The following is a 22169-nucleotide window of genomic DNA, read 5'->3' as shown; positions in this document are numbered from 1 at the left end:
TACGTCATTATATGTACTATTTTCACAAAAATGATGAAAGATACAGAATTTATAGTTTTCTATCTTTATTTCCATTGTGGCAACATCGTGCGCAGCCAAAAATCAACAACATGATTAAACATAAGCTTTATTATAACTAATGACATAATCTCACCAAATATAAAGTTGTGTCTTGGGTGCGCACATACTTTTGCAATCTAGTATATACTAAAAAATTTGATGAAAAAAACAGGAAAATCACGAAATTTTATAAAATATGCAAATTAAGTCATGATTTGTTGCAATGGTAATTTGTTCAATGTTAAATTTGTTTTGCTTTTCTGAATACTGGGACAAATTAAACCATACAGTTACTTGGCCTAAATCATCCTTGGGATATAAGGTTTTAAAAATGTGTTCGATGAACCGGCCAAACAACAAATGCTTTGTTGGGTTGCTGCCTTGGAATTTGTAATTTTGAGGAAATTTTGCAGTTTTGTGTTCTTGTCTTGAATACTATAATAGATAGAGGTAAACTGAAAACAGAAAATTGTTCTTCAAAGTAAGCTCTCCTACAAATCGGCTAAATTGTCAAATGACCCCTTCAGGAGTTTTTAAAAAACTACTGGGCCAAATTTTATAGATATAAATAACTGATAACAGGAAGTATGTTCAGTAAAGTAAGATCTACAAATAAGTAAGCATGACCAAAATGTAGGAATAATAGACAGCTTAGTAGTGGAACCGTTGGGCAATTGCTTGAAGACGAAATCCATATATATTTCGGAAGCTAGTAGATAGTTGAAACTGGAGTCTTTCATATTAACATTCCAACTGACTCAAGTTTCAGCTATCTACTAGCTTCATATACACATTCCAACTGACTCCAGTTTCAACTATCTACTAGCTTCATGTTAACATTCCAACTATCTCCAGTTTCAACTATCTACTAGCTTCATGTTAACATTCCAACTGACTCCAGTTTCAACTATCTACTAGCTTCCAAATTCAATCTGGTTGTCCTTGCCTGTATAAGTCCTTCATTGTTTTCGTATTCGATATTGCAATGCATACTTAAGCATCCAACATCATTAATATATGGAATCATTCTTCCTATAGAACGCCCTCTATTTGGGAATACCTTTGATTGTCTTAGTTGCTATGGTCATTAAACAATACAAATGCAAAACATCTTGTCAGTTCAATTTTGTTACTAGAGAGATCCATAAAGCTTTTTGTTATATTTGCATGTTCATGCCACAACCATCGACTGTATTTTTATTTTTGCTACTGTTCTACTGGTCTCTATCACATACACCATACTGGTCACTAATTTAAACAAAACATTTGACCAATAAACTTTTATTGGACCTCTAATTGATCCAAGAGCAGCTTTATCAAAGTTACCAAACACTCACAAGATCATTTATATCCACTTCTGAAAATTTACTAAAAAAAAATGAATTTAACAGTTGTTTACTATTCTTTCCCTTTGTTGATATGGTCAATCATTTGATTTTGTCCAACCCTTTAAAATTTACATAAGGGTTTGTATTTTTGTTAATACTTTTTTATGGATTAGAGAACTAAGAATCTGTAGAAACTAATTAAGTTGAATATGAAAATATTTACTTTTAACAGAAGACTTGTAAAAGAAATTGCTCAACAGCAGTGTTTATTTCTGAAGTAAGCACTTGACTTTCATTGCGCAAAGACAAGATAACTAGTATTAACCCCTATTAATGTTAAACAATACCACGCTCAGTCTGATGATGAAAGAAGAATGTTAACAAAAGACTAAAATGCCAATAAAAACATTTTTTATTAAAGAATTTTCTCAATAGATGTTTTATAAAGTTTTCTTATTTTTTCTTTACTGACATACTACTGTATATCTCACTTGATTGAAAAGCATTTCTTGAAAGCTGGCGTAATCAGTAAAACATATGGAATTTATCATTTTAATTCTATTACAAGTTTGAATGCAACAAGACATTTTAAAACATAAATTCCACAATATAATAGGTTTACATCATGCAATAGTCAATAGGGTGCTTATCTAAAGGCTTGAACAATATAAAAGAGATGAGTTAATATCAAAATAGAAATATGTATGAAGAACTGTTCACACAAATTTTACAAATAAATAGTCACTGTTTTAATTGCATATCAATAGTTGACAATAACTGCTGCTTCAAAAAATTATAAAGTATGTGTCCAGGAATGTAAATATGGTCATTGTATCAAAATCAAAACTTAGAAAAGTCCCTGCATTTAAACAATGCCGGTTTCTAAATTTCCATGTTAATTGTCAAAATAGTCAAAATAATTAACAATTAAATCAGTAATGCATAGAAAATGTTGGCATATTTGCAGTGAAAAATATTTCCTCTTTTAAAAAATAACTAATTGAACACATTATTAAATTAACCACTACATACAGTGATGTAAGAAGTATTTCAGTTCACAAGGGAATTCATTTTGCGGACAAAAGACCTTCACCAAAATATTTTTTTTAAAAAGCTTAAAAGCGAATTAAAAGTAAAATTTAAAACCCTTCTCCCTGGTACTCATACTAAAATGTATTATAATTATGCCTATTCTTATCAATGAGATTCAGTCCGACAAAACTGTTATAACAATTAAATTTATTGAAATTATCCAACTCATTAAAAAAATATCTTTTGAATTTTGGCAAAAAAAATGTTGACTTTCCAACTTTTGTGTCAATAAAAAATAAAAGCTGCCCTATTTATCCTGATATATAAACTTTTGTTGCATTCTATATGCTGTTAACAAAGAAATGAGATCAATTAAAACATTCATCACCTGGTATACTGTACATATCTAACAAAAAGCTTTAAACTAATTCAAACAAATAGCCTATTATTTGTCAAAAAAATCCCTAAAGCAACAATTTTATGTGACAACAAAAATAAAAACACCAAATTTAAAAAAAAACAACATGAAAATAATGTTTGACGAAAATCTTTAAATGTATAACTTGTTTATCTAAATAATGTCTACACCTAACATAAAATGGACATGTGTGACATGTCTATTCAATCTGGCTCCAATAATTCCAATGAAAAAAGACGTAAACTTCATTTATTTTCTCTGTTCTCAATGCTTCCTCATCTTTCTAATTCTTGGCATGGTGTAATCCATTTGTTTCATAAAATCTTTGACAGAATCTAATGATATAGGAGGTAGATAACTTCCAACTTTTGTCCTTTTCCACCATTTTCCAGCTTTTGCTTCTTTGCTGTTAATTTTGGTATATCTATATCTGTAATGTTCTGCTCTTATAAATCTGAAAAAGAGTAAATAATGTTAGAAGTTGATGAATTAAACCCTTTTGTAGTTAATTAAAGATTCTTGCAAAACAAAAATAAGTATGAGAGTTATCGGTCAAATAGTTTCATAGGAAGTTAGTCACATTCACAAAGTGTAATGTTATCATACTTATTGTCTAGAGAATACCAGGACAAATAATCCTACCAAGTATTCAAGCTCTCTGTCAAACAGTCATTGAGTATTGGTGCATTTCAAAGACAGAAAACAAAGATCATTACAATTATATTACATTACAAATATATTACATTACAAATATATTACATTACAAATATATTTCATTACAAATATATTACATTACAAATATATTACATTAGTTTTTATAAGACATAACACTGATGTAAATCTTACCTTGGAGGTGACTTTCCTTCAAAAGGATTATTTTGAATCAATGATGTAGCATCTTCATCATTAGCTAGGAGTTTGACACCAAGATGAATTAACCAGGGATTTCTCTGATAATTCTGAAAGGCTGCAAACCACATGAGCCAGTCCAGACGATAATGGTAAGGTGATATTAAACATGGCGCCCTTGTTATATTTCCAGGTTTACATTTAAACTCATACTCCTCCCATTTAGCTGTAGAACCATGAGGATCACCATAAGTTCCTTCAAATACAACTTCTGTTCTTTCTTTTGTTACACTGCCAACATAAATTAACATCTTATATCCATATGAATATGTTAAACAAATACTTTTGCATTAGCAACTTTAAAATTGAGTTCATGGTATTACCTTGTTTTAACATCTCCCAAAGTTGAAAATATGCAGATTATCAAAACGAATTATCCGAACAATAAATTAAGATAACTTAACTCCCTCAAAAAATAATCATAGTAAATAAATTCATTCCACAAAGACTCCACATGTATACTCCGGGCCAAATATAAATCAAAACAAGTGAATTTAACTCCAAAAAAGAACCAACCAAGTTACCTGCCAAAGGCTCCATATGTATTGACTAATCTAAGAGGATCAAATGAGGTATTCATAGCCTGCCTCTGTGATAGAAGATTCTGTACTACTGGAATGCTCAGATAGGCTATTAAACCAGCTAAACTCAAATTAAATACTTGTCTAATATAACAACCTGAAACAAGTATAAATATGTAACAAATCTTAAAAAATAAATTATGAGGTATTAAATGCATGGTAACATAATAATTTTTACTGAGACCTATTATGCAAAAAAAAATTTGCATAAATGCTACATTGTAAGTACTGCACCTTTAAAGAAATCCATATGCAAGTATACAATTAAAATTAAAAGCCTTTCTATGACTGATCATTGTCTTTAGAGATAGCTGTAATTTTATAACACATAAGGAAGTTAAATCATAAGTTATATAAATTCAAATTTCCAAAATAAAGACTAGGTCACTAGATATGTTTATAGTTGCTGTGATTTATACAAACTTACCAAGTCTTGGTGGTTGTTTGGAATGTTTTATTTCATTTTCTACTTCTCTAACTTTCCATTTAACACCATTTCTACTGTTGCTGAACAACCATGAACAACTAGCATCATCAAAACAAGCCAAGCTAGGAACTATTGTCAACCAGTTGAGGAAACTTAAATTACCACTTATAATCAAGACAACCTGAAATCAAGCGTTAAAAATTACACATAGCATTAATTTTGACAGGAGGTTACAGTAAATTATTTTATACCATTTATTTTTTCATGTGACTTTATTAATTAAAGTAGTATTTATAGAAAATTCAAAGCTGTTCTCATTAGTTAAGGGACAGAAAGTCACAGAACAAAAAGTCACAGGACAGAAAGTCATAAATTTGATAGGAGATTAATTAAATTCTAATCATGCAAAGGATATATATCTTAGCACCATGAAGCCATTTAGCCATTTAGTTACCACGCCACTTTGCTTTTGTTTTCTAAACAATTATTTTACCATTATCGATATTCTTTAATAAATTTTGTAAACTTGAATCAAGGACTTATATATATATATATACGTCCCTGCTTATTATTCAAAGAAAAGAATCTCAAAAACTCAATTGAGACTTTTTGTCCTGTGACTTTTTGTCTGCAACTTTTTGCCCGGTGCCCTACATTCTTACTCATCGAAACATACTATGAAAAGTTGAGGTCTTTGCCCCTTGTGCATGTTTGAATGAAATAAAATGTTGACCTTTAGTTGCAGTACATTATTATTTTAGTCAAGAAGCACATAATGCTTTCAGTTTATCAGCAATGGGAGCAATATCTAAGAAAATATCTTTACATATATATAAATCATACAATGAAGAAGATTGAGAATATACTCAGTAACTGACTATAGATAGATGAGGGCCCTCATGGGGTTTTTGATTATGTGATTACTTGGCCGTTTTTTTAATGATTATTTGATTATTAAGCCAAATATTTCATGATTATTTGATTACCTATATATATAGGACTGTATTTTTAGTTTATGATTATTTGATTACTAAAGATAAGCAAATATTTAATGATTATGTGATTATATTGGCAAAAAAATGGTGATTATGTGATTACTAGGACCCCCCCATGAGGGGCCTCATAGATCACTCCTGAGCATTAAAAAATAATCACAAACCTGAAACAATATCTGTATAGCTCCTCCAACCATACATAACCGGCGTGGTAAAAAAAGTAGAAAAGGAACAACCAACTCTACAAAATGATTTGTTAATGTCTCAAACTTGTGGAAAACTTCTGGTGACTGGTGCATAAAGTAACTAATTGGGTTTGGTACTGGCTGCGTCTTGAAAGAAAAATATATATTTCTGATGTACAAATGATTATAATCTTGCTTACCGGTATGTCATTTCTAATAACTTAAAATCACTGAAATTTTCCATTGAAAACCTATAAAAACAAACATTGTAACTTTTGCTGTAAATTCAGAAATTATTGCAAGGTTTTTATTCTTGCAAAAAAAGCAACAAGAGTTGTAATAGCAATAATTTTGAAATATTTTGAAATATTGTATATGAATTAAACAGGACTTTTCTCAAAATCGTAAATATTAAAATTGCATTTTGGTTTAAAATGACAAAAGTGTAATAATAAATGCATGCAATAATTTCTGAATTTACAGTATTCTATAGTGAGTATTTGGTCAACTGTTTGATGATATCAAAAGTTTAAAAGAAGGTTTTGAAATGATTTTAAACTGTGTACAAACTTGTGTGGTACCAAAACATCCAACAATACTAACCTCATAATGATAATTCATACAGGTTAAATCCCTCCAACATTGATCTCCCCTGATCTTTATCATGCCCTGGAAATATTCACATATTTATATATATTATATTTTTTGACAGGTGATCAAATTGATATGGCTTTTAAATGAGCAGGTAAAAAATAAAAGTTAAAAGCAATGAAGATATCTAATATAGCTTTTCTTTTTAATACAAGAAAGTCATTATAGATGTTATGATTTTATCCATACAAAGTAATTGTTTGTATTTTGTGTGTATTTGGTATTCTTGATGTCCATTAATCATACAGTTTGTGTTCATGGTGTTTAGAATGTTCTGATATGTATACTTTACTGTTTTATATAGTGCAATTATATGTATACTTTACTGTTTTATATAGTGCAATTATATGTATACTTTACTGTTTTATATAGTGCAATTATATGTATACTTTACTGTTTTATATAGTGCAATTATATGTATACTCTACTGTTTTATATAGTGCAATTATATGTACAGTTAACTCTCGTTGTCTCGAACTCGGTTGACTCGAAATTTCGGATGAGTCGAAGTTTTCACGTGGTCCCGACCTTTGTTCCATATAAATGTATGTAATTCGACTCCTGATGAGTCGAAATGGGATATGTCGAAATTTCGGTTGAGTCGAACTAAATTTACGATTCCAAGGTTAACAAAAGCATTAAAAATTCATTATTTATCTCGAACTAATACACATATGTCAAAACATGACCTCCGGCATTTAAATGGATTGAAGAGTTAATCTGACAATACACATGTAATTAAATTTCCAGTCACTGACAACTGTATTGATTTATGAAATGCTATTTCCACGAGTGTTTACCTAAGATCATCTTTTGAAAAAGTATTTAAAATGTTTACAAAACAATTAATTGTGATTTACACTAATGAGCTTGGGTGTGTATAAAGTAAGGATTATGACTTCCTTTGATGATCACCTAAAAACTACTCATTCTGCGTCTTTAATCATGTTGTATTTTCTTTTATTAAAAGAAAGAGTGAGATAAAACAAAATGAAGAGGAATCTAAATTTTCTAAAGTCTTTTTGTATCCGAGAATAAACAATTTTGTCAACTTTAAACGACCTGAATAACGAAACTATCGATTCGAAATTACTCTCTCGGATAAAAGCCATAGGAAACATTGTAACTGAAACAATTGAATAAGTAATACAATGTTATTATAATAACGAAAGACCATGACATACAAATACATCGATCTAATACCAGAATATCGATCCCCTTCCCATATTCACCCGGATTTATTTTAGCTTTACCATGCTAAGCAAGAGTTGTGTCCCTTGTTCAGTCAAACTTCCGGTTTTCGTTTGAGTCGAACTATGTGTATCTCGAAATATTTCTCCGGTCCGGCTGACTTCGAGATAACGAGAGTCGACTGTATAATTTACTGTGAAAGTCTGTTTAGAATGTACTTATATACATATACTTTACTATTTAGAATGTACTAATATATACTTTACTGTTTAGAGTGTACTAATGTATTATACTTTACTGTTTAGAGTGTACTAATATATACTTTACTGTTTAGAGTGTACTAATATATACTTTACTGCTCCAATCATTATCCTGAAGATGAGCCATCTGTATGCCATCAATACAATCCAGGATGTTGGAGTGTGTTTAGGAACTGATGCCACATTGCAAATAGGACATAGAAAAATGGCCAAAAATCCTGTCTCTAAAAGCTGAGATTCCCATCCTGGTGAGAGAAAAAACAAGATGTTGATTTTTATTAAACATAGTTCAGGACTATTATAGAGTTATTAACTCAGTTTATTCTTTATCTATCCTGGTACATGTATGTTTTCAACATTACCTGTTCTTCTGGATTCTTTACCCTAGTTAAAATATTTTATATATGGAAAGATTTGTAATGTAGTTGTTTATAACCCTAATTCATATTAGACATTCCAAAGACAAATTACACATGTATATGCATGATATTATAGTGTCAAAATCAACTCATTCTTCAAAATATGTACTTTGCTCTCCTTTCTCCAGTTAATGACACATAACCAGCATTTAGTTGAATTGTTCTTTGTATCATTTTTGATACTTACTTTTTCAAAAAAAATGCAGACTATAAAAATGCAGTCTAAAATTTGTTTTTTGTTGGAATTACAGGGGTATTAAGATATTGCAAGTTTACCGATTCTACGATTTTTTCATAAACTGACCAGCAAAGCAAATATGATAAAGCTCATTTACTTTTGACAAACTAGAAAGCAAACTAACTTATCTTTTGAGAAGAGAATATCAGTACTTACCAAATCCATACCTAAAAAAACAAAAAAACAAAACATTTAACAAATTTTCATTAAACAAAATAGAGAAAAATAGGTTGTTATTTTTTGGTTATAACTACATGTATTGATAAAATAAAAGGAATGGAAAATAATCATGATAATAGGCAAACAAAATAAAAAATGTCCTAAAATTTAAAAAAAAATAACTATTCTAAGATTTCTTTTGTTCCCTTTATAAAATAAATAACAATAGTACAGAATATGAAAAAAGAAATACCCTAAAAAAACATTCAGTAATAAGTATAAACATATTAAAAAGAAGATGTGGTATGATTGCCAATGAGACAACTCTTTATATGAGACCAAATAACACAGAAATTAACTGAACATGTAGGTCACTCAGTGACTGTAAGGCATTCAACAATGAGCAAAGTCCATATCACATAGTCAGCTACAAAAGGCCTCGAAATGTACCTTTATACATGTAACATACCATGATAATATTTTTTACTAACCATGTGCTGCCGATGTTGACAATGGAATGATATAATATCCATAGTGTCACCATTATTAACCAATTAGCTCCCCCATTTAATATGACAATTGATGACAATACAAGGCCAACATAAGCAACAACATCCAGGAACCAGTCCAAATCTGTATCAAAGTCAATCATCCAAACCAGACTTGGAATCCAAGTATATGTGTCCAAATTTATACCACCTGTTGAATTCTTTACTTTGTTAAGGAAATTATTGGCTGGAAGTAAACCTTTGTTTCCAATTAATTCCTTATTCTGGTGTAGAGCAACAAGGAAAGCAACAACTGTAAAAAAACAAAATGCCCATCAAAATCCAAAAAAGATTTTATCTTTCTGAAATACAAAATGCATTTAACTTTTATCATGTTTATATAAAATAGAATATTTTAACATATATATGTCAGGTAAATGCCAGGACTGAGGTCTTTAAATTTTCCAACTGCACACAAAGTCTGTAATCAGCACAGTTTTTTAGGTGTTATTAAAATCTAAAGCCATTTTTGTTCATTTTTCAAAGTATTGATGGCATTATTCTTTTTAATCAGATATACAAAAATGTGCAAGGGCACTCCTACAGTCCTATGTCTTGCATCAACTACATCATAGCAGTAGCTGTCAACAGAACAGGGACAGGTAATGCAAAAATAAAGTTCATGATTTTCAGTTCATAATTTAGTACAATGGATATTGATTTTTTTATATTGATTTTCTATATAGATCTGCTCTTGGGTACTTAAAGTCAACCTATAAGTTAGTCCAAATAATTATGACTTCTTGAAAGGCTATTATATTTTTAACCTTTCAAGATGTCATAATTATACACCTTATCGCCAGGAAAAACAGTCCTTTATACAACTTCCTGTTTGGGTCACCGGCTGAAAAATGGAGGTCATCAGTAGTGAGCTGAGGGAGAAAAAACTTTAGAAAGTGATCATCAAGAAACTTTGATATAGTACATGTAGTATGATCCACTTTTTTTTAAATTAAAAGTGAAGTAAAAAAATATTGTTTGAAGTATTTACGGTAGTTTAAATGGGTCTCATTAATAAGTATCATGCATGGTGAATTACTGGATGAAAAAGTTGTGTAATTTTAGAACTTATCCGGAATGGAATAAATAGCCATTAGGTGTATTTGGACTACCTATAGGCTATAACATTGTTTGTATAATGTAATGTAATCCCATTGTAATTGGAGATACAACAATAAATTCCCTTTTATTTGCAGATGATATAGTTTTATTATCAAATTCTGAAAAGGGACTACAAACAGCTTTAAATGTTCTTAGTGATTTTTGTAAATGCTGGAAACTAGAAGTCAACATAAACAAATCAAAAGTCATTATATTTAACTCAAATGGAAAAACCCATAATATTAAATTTTTTTAAATAGTATAATGAATTCCTGGAAACTGTCAAATCATACTGCTACCTTGGCATGACACTGCAGCACACAGGAAATCTAAATCTGTGCAGCTCATTGCTTGTTGAAAAGGGTAGAAAAGCACTTTTTAAAATAAAAAAAACAATTGGACTTAATAACCAATGCAAGCTATTAGAAAAATTATTTGACTCCCTAGTTGTGCCTATTGCTCTATACGGTAGTGAAGTATGGGGAATAGGCAAACAGCACAGGGATTCAGATCCCTTTGAACACTTGCAGTATAAATTCATTAAAGAAATTCTAGGAATACATTGTAAAGCATCAAATGCTGCATGTTTAGCCGAGCTAAATAGATTGCCTTTATATACCAAAATAGAATTTTCAGCAATAAAATATTGGCTTCATATACTTGAATCAAATAATTCACTTGCCCAAAAAATTTATAAAGCAACTGAAAAAAATAACTCTTGGATAATAAATATGAAAAATCTCATTTCAAGACTTGGATTTCATTTTATTAATCTAAATCCTATTGATATTAAGATGTATTTAAAACCCATTCAAGAAAGAATCAATGATATAGCCTTCCAAAAGCAAGAAACTGACATCAATCAAAATAAAAAATTGATTTTTTTTAATATACTTTATAAACCAAATAAAAGACCATCGTATGTTGATCAATGCAAATCCAAAAGTGATAGATCAACATTATGTAAATTGAGGTTAAGTGCTCATACTTTATCTATTGAAAGAGGGCGATATCTAAAAATACCAAAGCAGAGTAGGGTATGTCTTTGCTGCAACAATGGAGACATTGAAGATGAACTTCACTTTCTTTTAAAATGTTCCTCCTATAAATATGTGAGAGATAACCTTATTAAAAAATTAAATAATGTTCTATTGAACAACAAATTTCCTTCCTTATCATATAACTTGCTTATATCAATTCTAAATAGTAATTCCCAAACAATATTAAAAATTGTTGTCAACTATTTGAATGAATGCTTGTTGGTGAGAAACTCATTATTAAAAGGTACTTGATTTCTGTAATAATGTATATGCTTCTCATTTTTTTTTTTTTTATATATATTTCTCTCATAATAATATCCACTGTCACTCCTTCATTGTATATATGTTATTGTAGTTAGTCTTTAATTTGTTGCCATAACCATTTATTGTCAATGTGTTAGTGCTAATAAAGTTATCTTATCTTATCTTATCTTATAAAGAAAGAAATCTAAAATTGTGCATGCTATGATTCTCAATAGGAATCGATTTATAGTAAACATAAACATTTTAAAAAATGAAGGCAAGTTTTCTTTCATTTATGTTCAACTTCATGAACTTACAATAAATAAATCCAATATAACGTAACATGACAATTCGAGTTAACCAGTATGAACCATAACCAAAACTATCTTTTGTCATTATCTTTCTGTTGTCAGAATCATTGGTGTTCTTTTTTGTTTCTTTAACTTCATTTTCAGAGGTTTTTATGCGTTGCTTAGTAAACCTTTGTCGAATATTTTCTGACGGTTTCTGCAGCTTCTCCATCTCAAAAGTACAACCCTTACATCAATGAAAACAGAAGAAAGATCAATCCACAAATAACAGTTAGAGAAAGGATTACCCTTAAAAAAAAATTTTTTTAAACACAGCATGTTTTGTATTGTAAAGTATAAAAAAAAAGTAATTTCAAAAGAATTATATACATATAATGTATTTGTGATGATGTAAGCATCTCGAGAAATGACTTAAAACCAAAATTGCATTAGCAGTTTAAGAGAACACCAACGGTCTAAAATAAATTATTAGTCTTTTTCTTTACTCTAGGAGACCCGTATTTTAGTGCATTGAATAGTATATAGTTAGACTTAGATGAGTATTTATAAAATATTATGATAAGGCTAAGGTTTAGGGCTAGTATAAGGGTTATCCATGGATAATGGTTACAGAGTCATGATTTGTTATATAGCTGAAGTTACACGGATTTACTTGAAGGGGCACTAGCTAAGAGATATGGAAAGAATTAGAATGTGAATTCGTTTGGTTCAATCATTAATTAAAATAATGAAATAATAATTCGGTTTTTAGTAGCAAATTTGATTCAATTTTGTCAAAATAAAAAAAGAAATATCACCGATAAATTATTTACTTGCAAGTGAATAATTCTACCTCATAAATTCGTATTCATGTGGAATTCAAATTAACCCATTATCTAAAGATTGGTTACTCATGCATGAGTGGTTTCATCCATTCAAAAACAACAGGTACTAGTATGCGTTTTATGTCATTAATTTGAAATTGTTTTAGTGCACGAACTTCTTTAGCCTTCTGCGCCCAGTATAGTGAAGTGCAAGTAATGATGCCCCGACGTATAAAAACAATCGCTTGTGAATTGTCACCATTTTGATTTTTTTTCCAGAAATAAATAAATGTTGTTCTCCTAGCTTTTGGTGTACAACAATATTTCTATAGCCCTCTTTCTCATAATCATGTTATGAATACGAATTTAAAATAAGGGTGGTGGACAACCCTTCTATCCACATACTAGAGCAGATGTTCTGCCCAATCACACATAGAGGAAACAATTCTAGGTCTATTCAGGTAAAAATCACCTGAACCATATAAGAAATTATCAATCAAGGAAATAAGTGTAAGAAAACAGATACTTGTGTGTTTTCCCTTAGTTGGCCAAGGTAAAGTAATTGTAGCGAACTCGTTCAATTGGATTTTCCTAGATCTGTTTGATTTCATATTATAGGTTAAAACAATATGTTAATAATCGTTTTTACCTGTATGAAAATGAATTTGTAGATCAAATCTTTAGCTAAGAAGTTCAATTGAAGTTCACATGAATACGGATTTAATGAGGTCGAATTATTCACTTGAAAGTGAATAATTCATTAACGACGTCTCTTTGCATATTTTGACAAAAATGAACCAATGTGACTGCTAAAAGCGAATTTTTACATTACTATTTCACGTTCTTTAATGATTGATAAAATATAATCTCATCTTTTTCAATATCTCGTAGCTAGTGTTCCTTTAATGCTAACAAACCTATTTGGCACAACTTTTTTGGAATTTTGGGTCCTCAATGCTCTTCAACTTTGTATTTGTTTGGCTTAAATTAAACTGTTTTGATCTGAGCGTCACTGATGAGTCTTATGTAGACGAAACGCGCGTCTGGCGTATTAAGTTATAATCCTGGTACTTTTGATAACTATTTATATTAATCCAAAGGGAGGATTATAATAAAATTAAACAAAGCTTTACCTGTTCAATCCCAAAATTCTAAAAGCTAAATATATTTGAATTTCTTCAGCGATGTTCACATAAAAGAATGTACTCTAACACCAACACAATGCACATCTCCCCTTATTATAATACTACGGTTCCAATCATATCATAAATCATCAAACATGGGTCTCTGAAGAAATTACCTTCTCTAAAACATATATTCAAAAGCTTAATTGGTGATTGTTAATGTAAAGCTTTTGCAACAGAGGTATGGTAAGTTAACAATGAGAAAACGAAAATCGTCACGTTTGCATAGATCCCAGTACGAAGTCGTTTATTCAGTAAATTTTAAAACAGGACATGAAGCACGTCTTCTATTTTCGATAATATCATCAATGTAATTATAAGGTGTGCTTGCGTATAGGGGTTTGATGATGATAAAACCCTTAGATTTATAAAATAATGTGCAATGAAATAAGTACAGAACAGGTTTCTAAATTGATGAACTCTGGGCAATTAACAACAAAAATTCGAAGCTTCTATTTTCGATAGTATACTCAAGTAAAGTTCACTTGAATATATGATTTTGATGAGGGTAAAACCCTCAGGTTTACTTTAGTATATAAAAATGTAAATAAAAATCGGTACAAAACAGATTTCTAACTCTAGGAACACGAGACAATTTTAAGGAAAATAATAAAGTAACAATAACATAAAAATACCATATTGTAATATTAAAGTATAAGTTTTAAGATTTTTTTTAGAATCAAATGGCTTTTACATTTTCATACTTTTATTTATAACAATTGACCACCTTACATGCATCATCTTCATTGTTATAAAAGCTGTGAATATAAATTCTGATAACAATGTATCTTTGATTTTTTTTTTTATAGTTAATCTTTTTATTCTTCAAAGCTATATCCAGATCTATCAAGGTATACATCCTGTATTATTGATTTGTAAGATTGGTAGTAGAAATCGCACGTATATATCTCAATTTTATATAAGGATGTCAATGTAGATTTAATTTTCATAAAATGACATATTTTTAATGTGATGGTTATTTCAAAGCATAATCGATTATAAATAACATTGTTTGCGTTTATTAAATTTGAAACGCGTGTAAAAATACTAATGAAAAACAATTTCACGTTGCAGACAAGTAAATCAATGAGTCTACTATTTCTTCAAAGGTTTCGTTTCATAACGAACCAAGTTCATCATACGGTTGACATGCAATAACATTGAGAAACATTTTCGGTTTAAGGCTTAACGTCACCTATACATTCACCAGAAGCAAGTTTATGACATATCTCCCGAGTTTCTATATGGTTAAAAAGAATTAGTAAATTAAACCTTTGAATTTTTTTGATTTTTTGATTTTTTTTCAAGCAAATAAGTAAAGGCAGCAGTAGTATACCGCTGTTCTAAACTCGTTAATCGATAGAAAAACAAATCCCATTTTCAAACTAAAACTGAGTGAAACGCATTAAATATAAGAGGAGAACAACGACACAACATTAAAATGTAGCACACACAGAAACGAACTAAGCATTAGACAAAATCCGATGAAAATAACAAATATAACATCAAAACTTAATACATGAATTTGGGATAGAAAAATGCCGTGACACGTCTAAACATCTCGTTTTGTTTTTTTGCATTTATGTTGCTAGAATCTAGATTTTGTGCCTGATAAAGATAAGATTTTTACAGACGAAAAGCAAGAATATTAGTTAGCGTCCCATTAAAGTTGTCTTATTGGTATCTTAGCTTGAAGCGTTTTATGGTTTAATTTTACAGTTCCTTTCATGTTTCCTCGAAATCTTTTTTTTCTGGACCATCAATACAACTTCAATTAAATCATGATGAGGAGCGATATCAGGGTACTGGAGAGTTCTCCTGAACAAATCTATACTTCCACACTTTGGTTGTCCAATAAAAAAGACGTATGGTGGACAACTGATTTTTTTTAGGAATTTAATCCCTTGTCAGTCATATGCTCCATTGTGTCATCAGACGAATCATGCGGCTTCACATGTGAAACGGTGCTATTGAAAGGTCTGTAATACCTATATGCAAGTTCGGATCTAGAAATGTTTCAAAGGGTACTTATTAGATAAAGGAGTTCAAACTGACTGTTTCTCTGTTTTTACTCTAAAACCGATAGACTCAAAAGGTTGTAAATCTCTTTATATTTTTGCCACATGTAATCTACAAACTTGTGTACAAATAACAGGAATACAAATATTCGTTTTGCTTCATTTGTGTAGAATATTATTAGTTATCAAAGGTGCAAGGATTATAATTTGATATGCCAAACGTGCTTTTCGTCTACATAAGACTCACCAGTGACGATCGGATCAAAATAGTTATAAAGCAAAAAAAAGTACAAAGTTGAAGAGCATTGAGGACCAAAAATTCCCAAAAGTTGTGCCAAATACGGCTATGGAAATTTATTCCTGGTATAAAAAAAATCCTTAGTTTTTCGAAAAATCAAAGTTTTGCAACAGGAAATTTATAAAAATGACCATATAATAGATATTCATGTTAACACCAAAGTGCTGACTACTGGGCTGGTGATAAATAGGGACGAAACAAACAGTCGCATGTTTCTATTCTAACTATAAATATTACTAAGATGTAAGCCATATCCAAGTAAGATATGTATCGCCTGCAAATATATGGACTATTATTATTATTATGGGGTTCGTGTTGTTTATTCTTTAGTTTTCTATGTTGTGTCATGTGTACTATTGTTTTTCTGTTTGTCTTTTTCATTTTTAGCCATGGCGTTGTCAGTTTGTTTTAGATTTATGAGTTTGACTGTCCCTTTGGTATCTTTCGTCCCTCTAAATTTTTTTCGATATGTCATTTATGAAACAATGACTTAGGCATGGGGAAACTATCGAAATCAATTATACTACTACACAAGAAGTGATATATTGAAAGAGTAGAAAGTATGCACTACCTCGTCAACCAGTTTTCATGAAGTTGCATATGAAAACTGATGTTAAGGAAGAAAATGCCTATGTCATGTTTAGATAAAGGAAATCGAAAAATCACTCAGATCATATAAAGGCAACAGAAGTATACCGCTCAAATGCCATAATCGATTGACAAAACAAATTTGGATAACAAACTTAAACCGAGGGAAACATTATATACTATAAGAAGGAAATAGCGAAACAAGAGAATCACTGCATTGCAACGAAAACAAATGACAATGCAATATGCATAGAAACGAACTTTTAGATAACAACTGCTATACTCCTGACTTGGTACAGGACATTTTAAGAAAATAAAATGGTGGATTGAACGTAGTTTTGTGGCTCGCCAAACATCGGGCTTTATGGCAATGTTATTGCACAACGTTAAAATGATAACATAATACGACAGGAATACAGTACAAATAAATGCAAGCACACTCATGACAGAGAAATACACAAATAAATGAAATAACAGTTCATTTCGACATGTTAAGTACAGAATAACAAGGAATACGTAAAATTGATTTAGGACGCTACACAAAAACAGCATAAAAGAATTAAGAAATGTGTGTCCCACGACGTATCCACGCCACAAAAAAGTGACCCAACAGGTAGATTTCTTTAAATTGAATATTGAATATAAATCGAGAATTACTTTGTAATTATGTGGTTAGATATACTTATAACAAAACAAGAACAGTTTTGATAGTTATTAAAACAAAACCATACAAAGAACTTTAATTTTACATACAAATAGAAAATAAGAAGGAACAAAATAATTGCAAGTACAAACGATAAGACACAAACAAATATCCGATCATAATTAAAAATAAAACATCATAACTCAAAACTTGAACGCTGGATAAATAAATACTGAGACATGTCTTCTAGCAATGCAAATTCACCCAGCAAAACCATATTCGGAAATAGGTCACGTTCGGTACTAAAAAGACCATAAAATAAGAAAAAAGGAGCACACCTTCGTGCACAGTAGAAACTACCTATTAGGGTGAATTCTCTCCAACTATATTAATTTATTTAAAAAGTGAGACACGGGCGATGACGACGACGGATCATAAAATAATATTAAGAGTTTCAGGTATTTTTGTTTGTTCCTGATGGAAAAGAAATGTCTTTGGATGAACAAAATTAATTTTTGTCCTTTTTGATTTATAAGCTCTTCATTTTTATAAGTTTTGGATTTTCAAATAGTCTGGCCGCGATAATCACTGCAGATGCGCATTTTGTGCAAAAATATTGTTGCCGTTGATATTATCACTGCCACTGGGTCCTTCCGTGATGGACTGTAAGTTATCAGCAGAAATCACAAACCCAGTAGCTATATAGTACTTCGGTATAACCCTGAAAATACGAATTATGATGTGTTATTAGAATTTGTTGTTACAAACTTGTGAAAATTGTTTTAAATTGAAAACTATACCTCCCTCACGCAAAGCCCGGATAGCCAGCATGTATGGGTTGTACATTTTGTATATATATAAGCACGCATTTTCTAATGAGTTTTGGATTTTCAAATACTTTGGCCTCGATCATTACTGAAGAGACATTTACTGTCGAAAAAAGTGCATATTGTGAAGAAAAAAAATGATTATAATTCTGTTCTTATTATTAAACTGTAGAATTACATCATGTTATTGATTGTAATTGGATATCATGCCTTTATCCAAAATCAAGGTCGAATTCCTGAGAGACTGTTTTTCTAGTTCATGTAATGCTTTATGTGTCTTCATATAAAATGTCAGTTTTATTAGTTAATACGAGAGTAATTTTCACTTTAGCACATGGCTCAGCATGTAAATATTTTTTAAATGCTAAATTGTCGCATTAATACTAAACAAATCTGACAAAATACCAACAAAATGTAATTAAATACAGCAAAAACTGAACATTCGGTATAATGGTTTAGAAAAAAAAACATATCTGACAAGCTCGTTTGGCTTTTCATTTTTTGACGAAGCTTTCTCGGAATACATGTAACAGTGAATCCATTCTACGTGTTTGTCTGGCGTTTGGGATCTACTGCACCCCGATTACATATTAATCTAATGTTTATGATCTTCGGTGTACCCATTTAAATACCAATATGACGTTTGTCATCAAACATGTACTCTATTGAAATGTATATATAACGTTTGTGATTAAAGATATACTCCTTTAATTGTAAATGTTATTTATTTTATGTCGTGTATACCTATAATTGATTTAAATACTTATTAGTAAAGTAACTAATTTGGTTATAAATGAAGTAACAACTTATACATACGGATGTTTAAATTTGTTTAAAGCTACATGATAGAAAGGTATCTTAACCCTGTGCATTAAAACAGAACACTTGTGATCATAAATGAACAACTTGAACACGTAATTCGGACGTTTGTTGTCAAATGTGTACATCCTTTATAGTCCAGTCAAACTAAGGTTTAACCTCAAACTAATTGCAACAGAAAATGTTTTAGTTCTGATCTTTAGCATTAAGCCCCAAATATACAAAGAAAAAAATCTATCTTGAGGAAAACTGAAATCAGCAATTTTAATTTCCTATGGAAACTAACATTAGAAGGGAAGATAACTCTGCAAAAAATAGTCTTTTTTGTCTTTTTTTTTTGGTTGATTTTCTTAAAATAAATGTAAAGCATGATACTCTGATTGGATTATAAGTTATTATTTGACTATATTACTAGATTGAAGCTTGATGAAAAATTTAAAACATATTTAGAGCTGTTTGTTATACCATAAAGACGGCTAAAATATCAAAAATCAATACATTCTGTTACAATAGTTATCAAAGGTACCAGGATTATAATTTAGAACATATCAATTTTCATTGAGTTTTTTGCCTTTTTTGCCTCCATTTATCTCCAATTTCAATGCAAATCTCCATAGGAATTCTAAAATCGTTATTTTTTAGTTGTTCTGAAGTTATATTTTGTTGGACTTTTTTCTGTGTACTAGTATATTTAGGGTAAAATGCTAAAGATAAAAACTGAAAAGTCTTCTGTTGCAATAACTTTAAGGTACAGTTCCAATTTCTGCCTGATTGACTGAACTATTACATGTATCTCAGGCTTTTAAGTATAATTCGCTCCCACATTGTTGTAATTAAAAATTATGTCTATGCGACTGTCATACACTTGAGAGGTTTAGCCAGTTTTAACAAGGTATAATCCTCCATGTACTACATAAGGAAATGCTTGTACAACGACAAGATTATGACAGTTGTTTCTTATTCGTTTCCTTTGAGTTCGGTAAGCTTGCTATTTTACTTGTTGTGATCAAAGATGTACAACCATCACATGTAAATATGACGTTTCCAATCAAACATATACAACATTCACATGTAAACCTGACATCTGTGATAAAAATATACAACTTCTACTTTTTCGAGCGTCACTGATGAGTCTTTTGTAGACGAAACGCGCATCTGGCGTCTTTACAAAGTTTAGTCCTGGTATCTATGATGAGTTTATTTACAAAAACTGGGTCGATGTCACTGCTGGTGGAGATTTATTTCCCCAAGGGTATCACCAGCCAAGAAGTCAGCACTTTTTGTGCTAGCACGAATTAGCATTGATATGGTTATATTTATAAATTTACTGTTTACATATTTTTAAATTTTTTGAAAAACTAAGGCTGTTCTACCTCAGGCATAGATTACCTTAGCTGTATTTGGCAAAACTTTAATGAATTTTGGTCCTCAATGCTCCTCAAATTCGTACTTTATTTGGCTTTTTTAACCTTTTTTTTATTCGAGCGTCACTGACGAGTCTTTTGTAGACGAAAAACGCGTCTGGCCTATTTCCAAAGTTAAGTCCTGGTATCCATGATGAGTTACTAGTAATTACATGTAAATCTGATTTTTTTTATCCAAGATGTAAAACTTTAATATTTAAACCTGATGTTTGTGATCCAAGATAAAAAAAAAACTTAAAATTTAAATCTGACGTTCGTGATCCAGGATGTACAACAAAACAAGTTAAATCTGACGTATGTGACCAAAAGAGGAGCGAAAGATACCAAAGGGACAGTCAAAGTTGTACAACTTTTAAAAGTACATATCTGACGTTTCTGATCAAAGATGTACATCATTTTCAATTGCTACATATACTATGTAGTACTGTATCACATAAATAAAGATTGTTCAGTCGCCAAACAAAAAAAAAAATGTTCCTATGAATTTCCATGTTATTATTCGTTTGGTGTGTTTGGGTTTTTGATTTTGTTAGATACGGACTTTCCGTTTCGAATTTTCCCCAGAGTTCGGCATTATTGTTAGTATACTTTTTATTGTTCAATATACAAGGCCCCGTTCCTTATGGAGTTAATATGATATCATCTGTTTTGTTTGTTACCTTGGATAGTCTCTTAACCGATTTACGAAATTAAAACATCTGTAAACTGCTGTCGCTTTAATTTAGGTACTTTTCGTTAGCTCATTTTAATTATACAGTAAATATAGTTTTTTTTCAATGTGTAAGCTATAAAAGCGCCAGTGTAGATTAAAACAATACTAGTAAAACATCAAATTCTTAAGTTATTTTCTGCAAACTAGAACCCTATCGGTATATATGTCTTTTTTTCATCTTTATACTGTAAACCAACTTATGTTTGCAAGCGATTGATTTTCGCGACATTCGCGAGTAGAAAAATGACGCGAAAATAAATCTTCGCGAAAAACTTTGATCTTTCCTAAACTAACAACATGGAGTGAATTTTAAATGCGCTTTATTAAATCGCCGTGAGTTGGGGTAAAAAGGGCTCAACGCGAAATAAAGTATACGCGAAACTAAGTTGGTTTACAGTAGTTCTGTTATTTTGTAGAATTTTGTTCAGGTGACATGTCTTTTGATAGTTTCTGCATAATTATTCTTATTACGAGCAAAACATCTTTGTGCAGACATTTTGTCTATTTTTGAAAACCTATAGATATGGAATATATCCCGTGTTGTTTTTTTCATATGGAAGGAATATGGCAGTTGTTATCTATTATTTCGTTCCTGTGTATGTTGGCGTTTGTTTTTGTTGTACTTCAGTGTTAATGGTGTTCCTTGTTTCCATCGATTGTAGTTTGTAACCTGGATTTGTTTTCTATCAATCGATTTATGACTTTTGACAACGGTAAACTACTGTTGCCTTTATTTCTCCAATTAAGGAAAATATCT

At 30.4% G+C, this 22169-nt stretch overlaps 1 protein-coding gene across 1 annotated transcript; it reads right to left on the bottom strand.

Moving 5' to 3' along the window:
* Positions 1 to 1936: 1936 nt before the first annotated feature.
* On the bottom strand, positions 1937 to 12315 carry LOC134716016 (lipase maturation factor 1-like). Its single transcript, XM_063578683.1, has 10 exons — positions 12103 to 12315; positions 9345 to 9654; positions 8851 to 8861; positions 8134 to 8282; positions 6539 to 6604; positions 5915 to 6082; positions 4756 to 4936; positions 4272 to 4425; positions 3685 to 3978; positions 1937 to 3292 (listed from the first exon to the last, which is right to left on the bottom strand). The coding sequence occupies exons 1-10, from the start codon at positions 12305 to 12307 to the stop codon at positions 3103 to 3105; spliced, it is 1728 nt and encodes a 575-aa protein (XP_063434753.1). The 5' UTR covers positions 12308 to 12315; the 3' UTR covers positions 1937 to 3102.
* Positions 12316 to 22169: the final 9854 nt, after the last annotated feature.

This window comes from Mytilus trossulus, chromosome 4 (assembly GCF_036588685.1).
Source record: "Mytilus trossulus isolate FHL-02 chromosome 4, PNRI_Mtr1.1.1.hap1, whole genome shotgun sequence".
NCBI lineage: Eukaryota > Metazoa > Mollusca > Bivalvia > Mytilida > Mytilidae > Mytilus > Mytilus trossulus.
The sequence above is the reverse complement of the archived record's forward strand: the minus strand, read 5'-3'. Positions and strand labels throughout refer to the sequence as shown.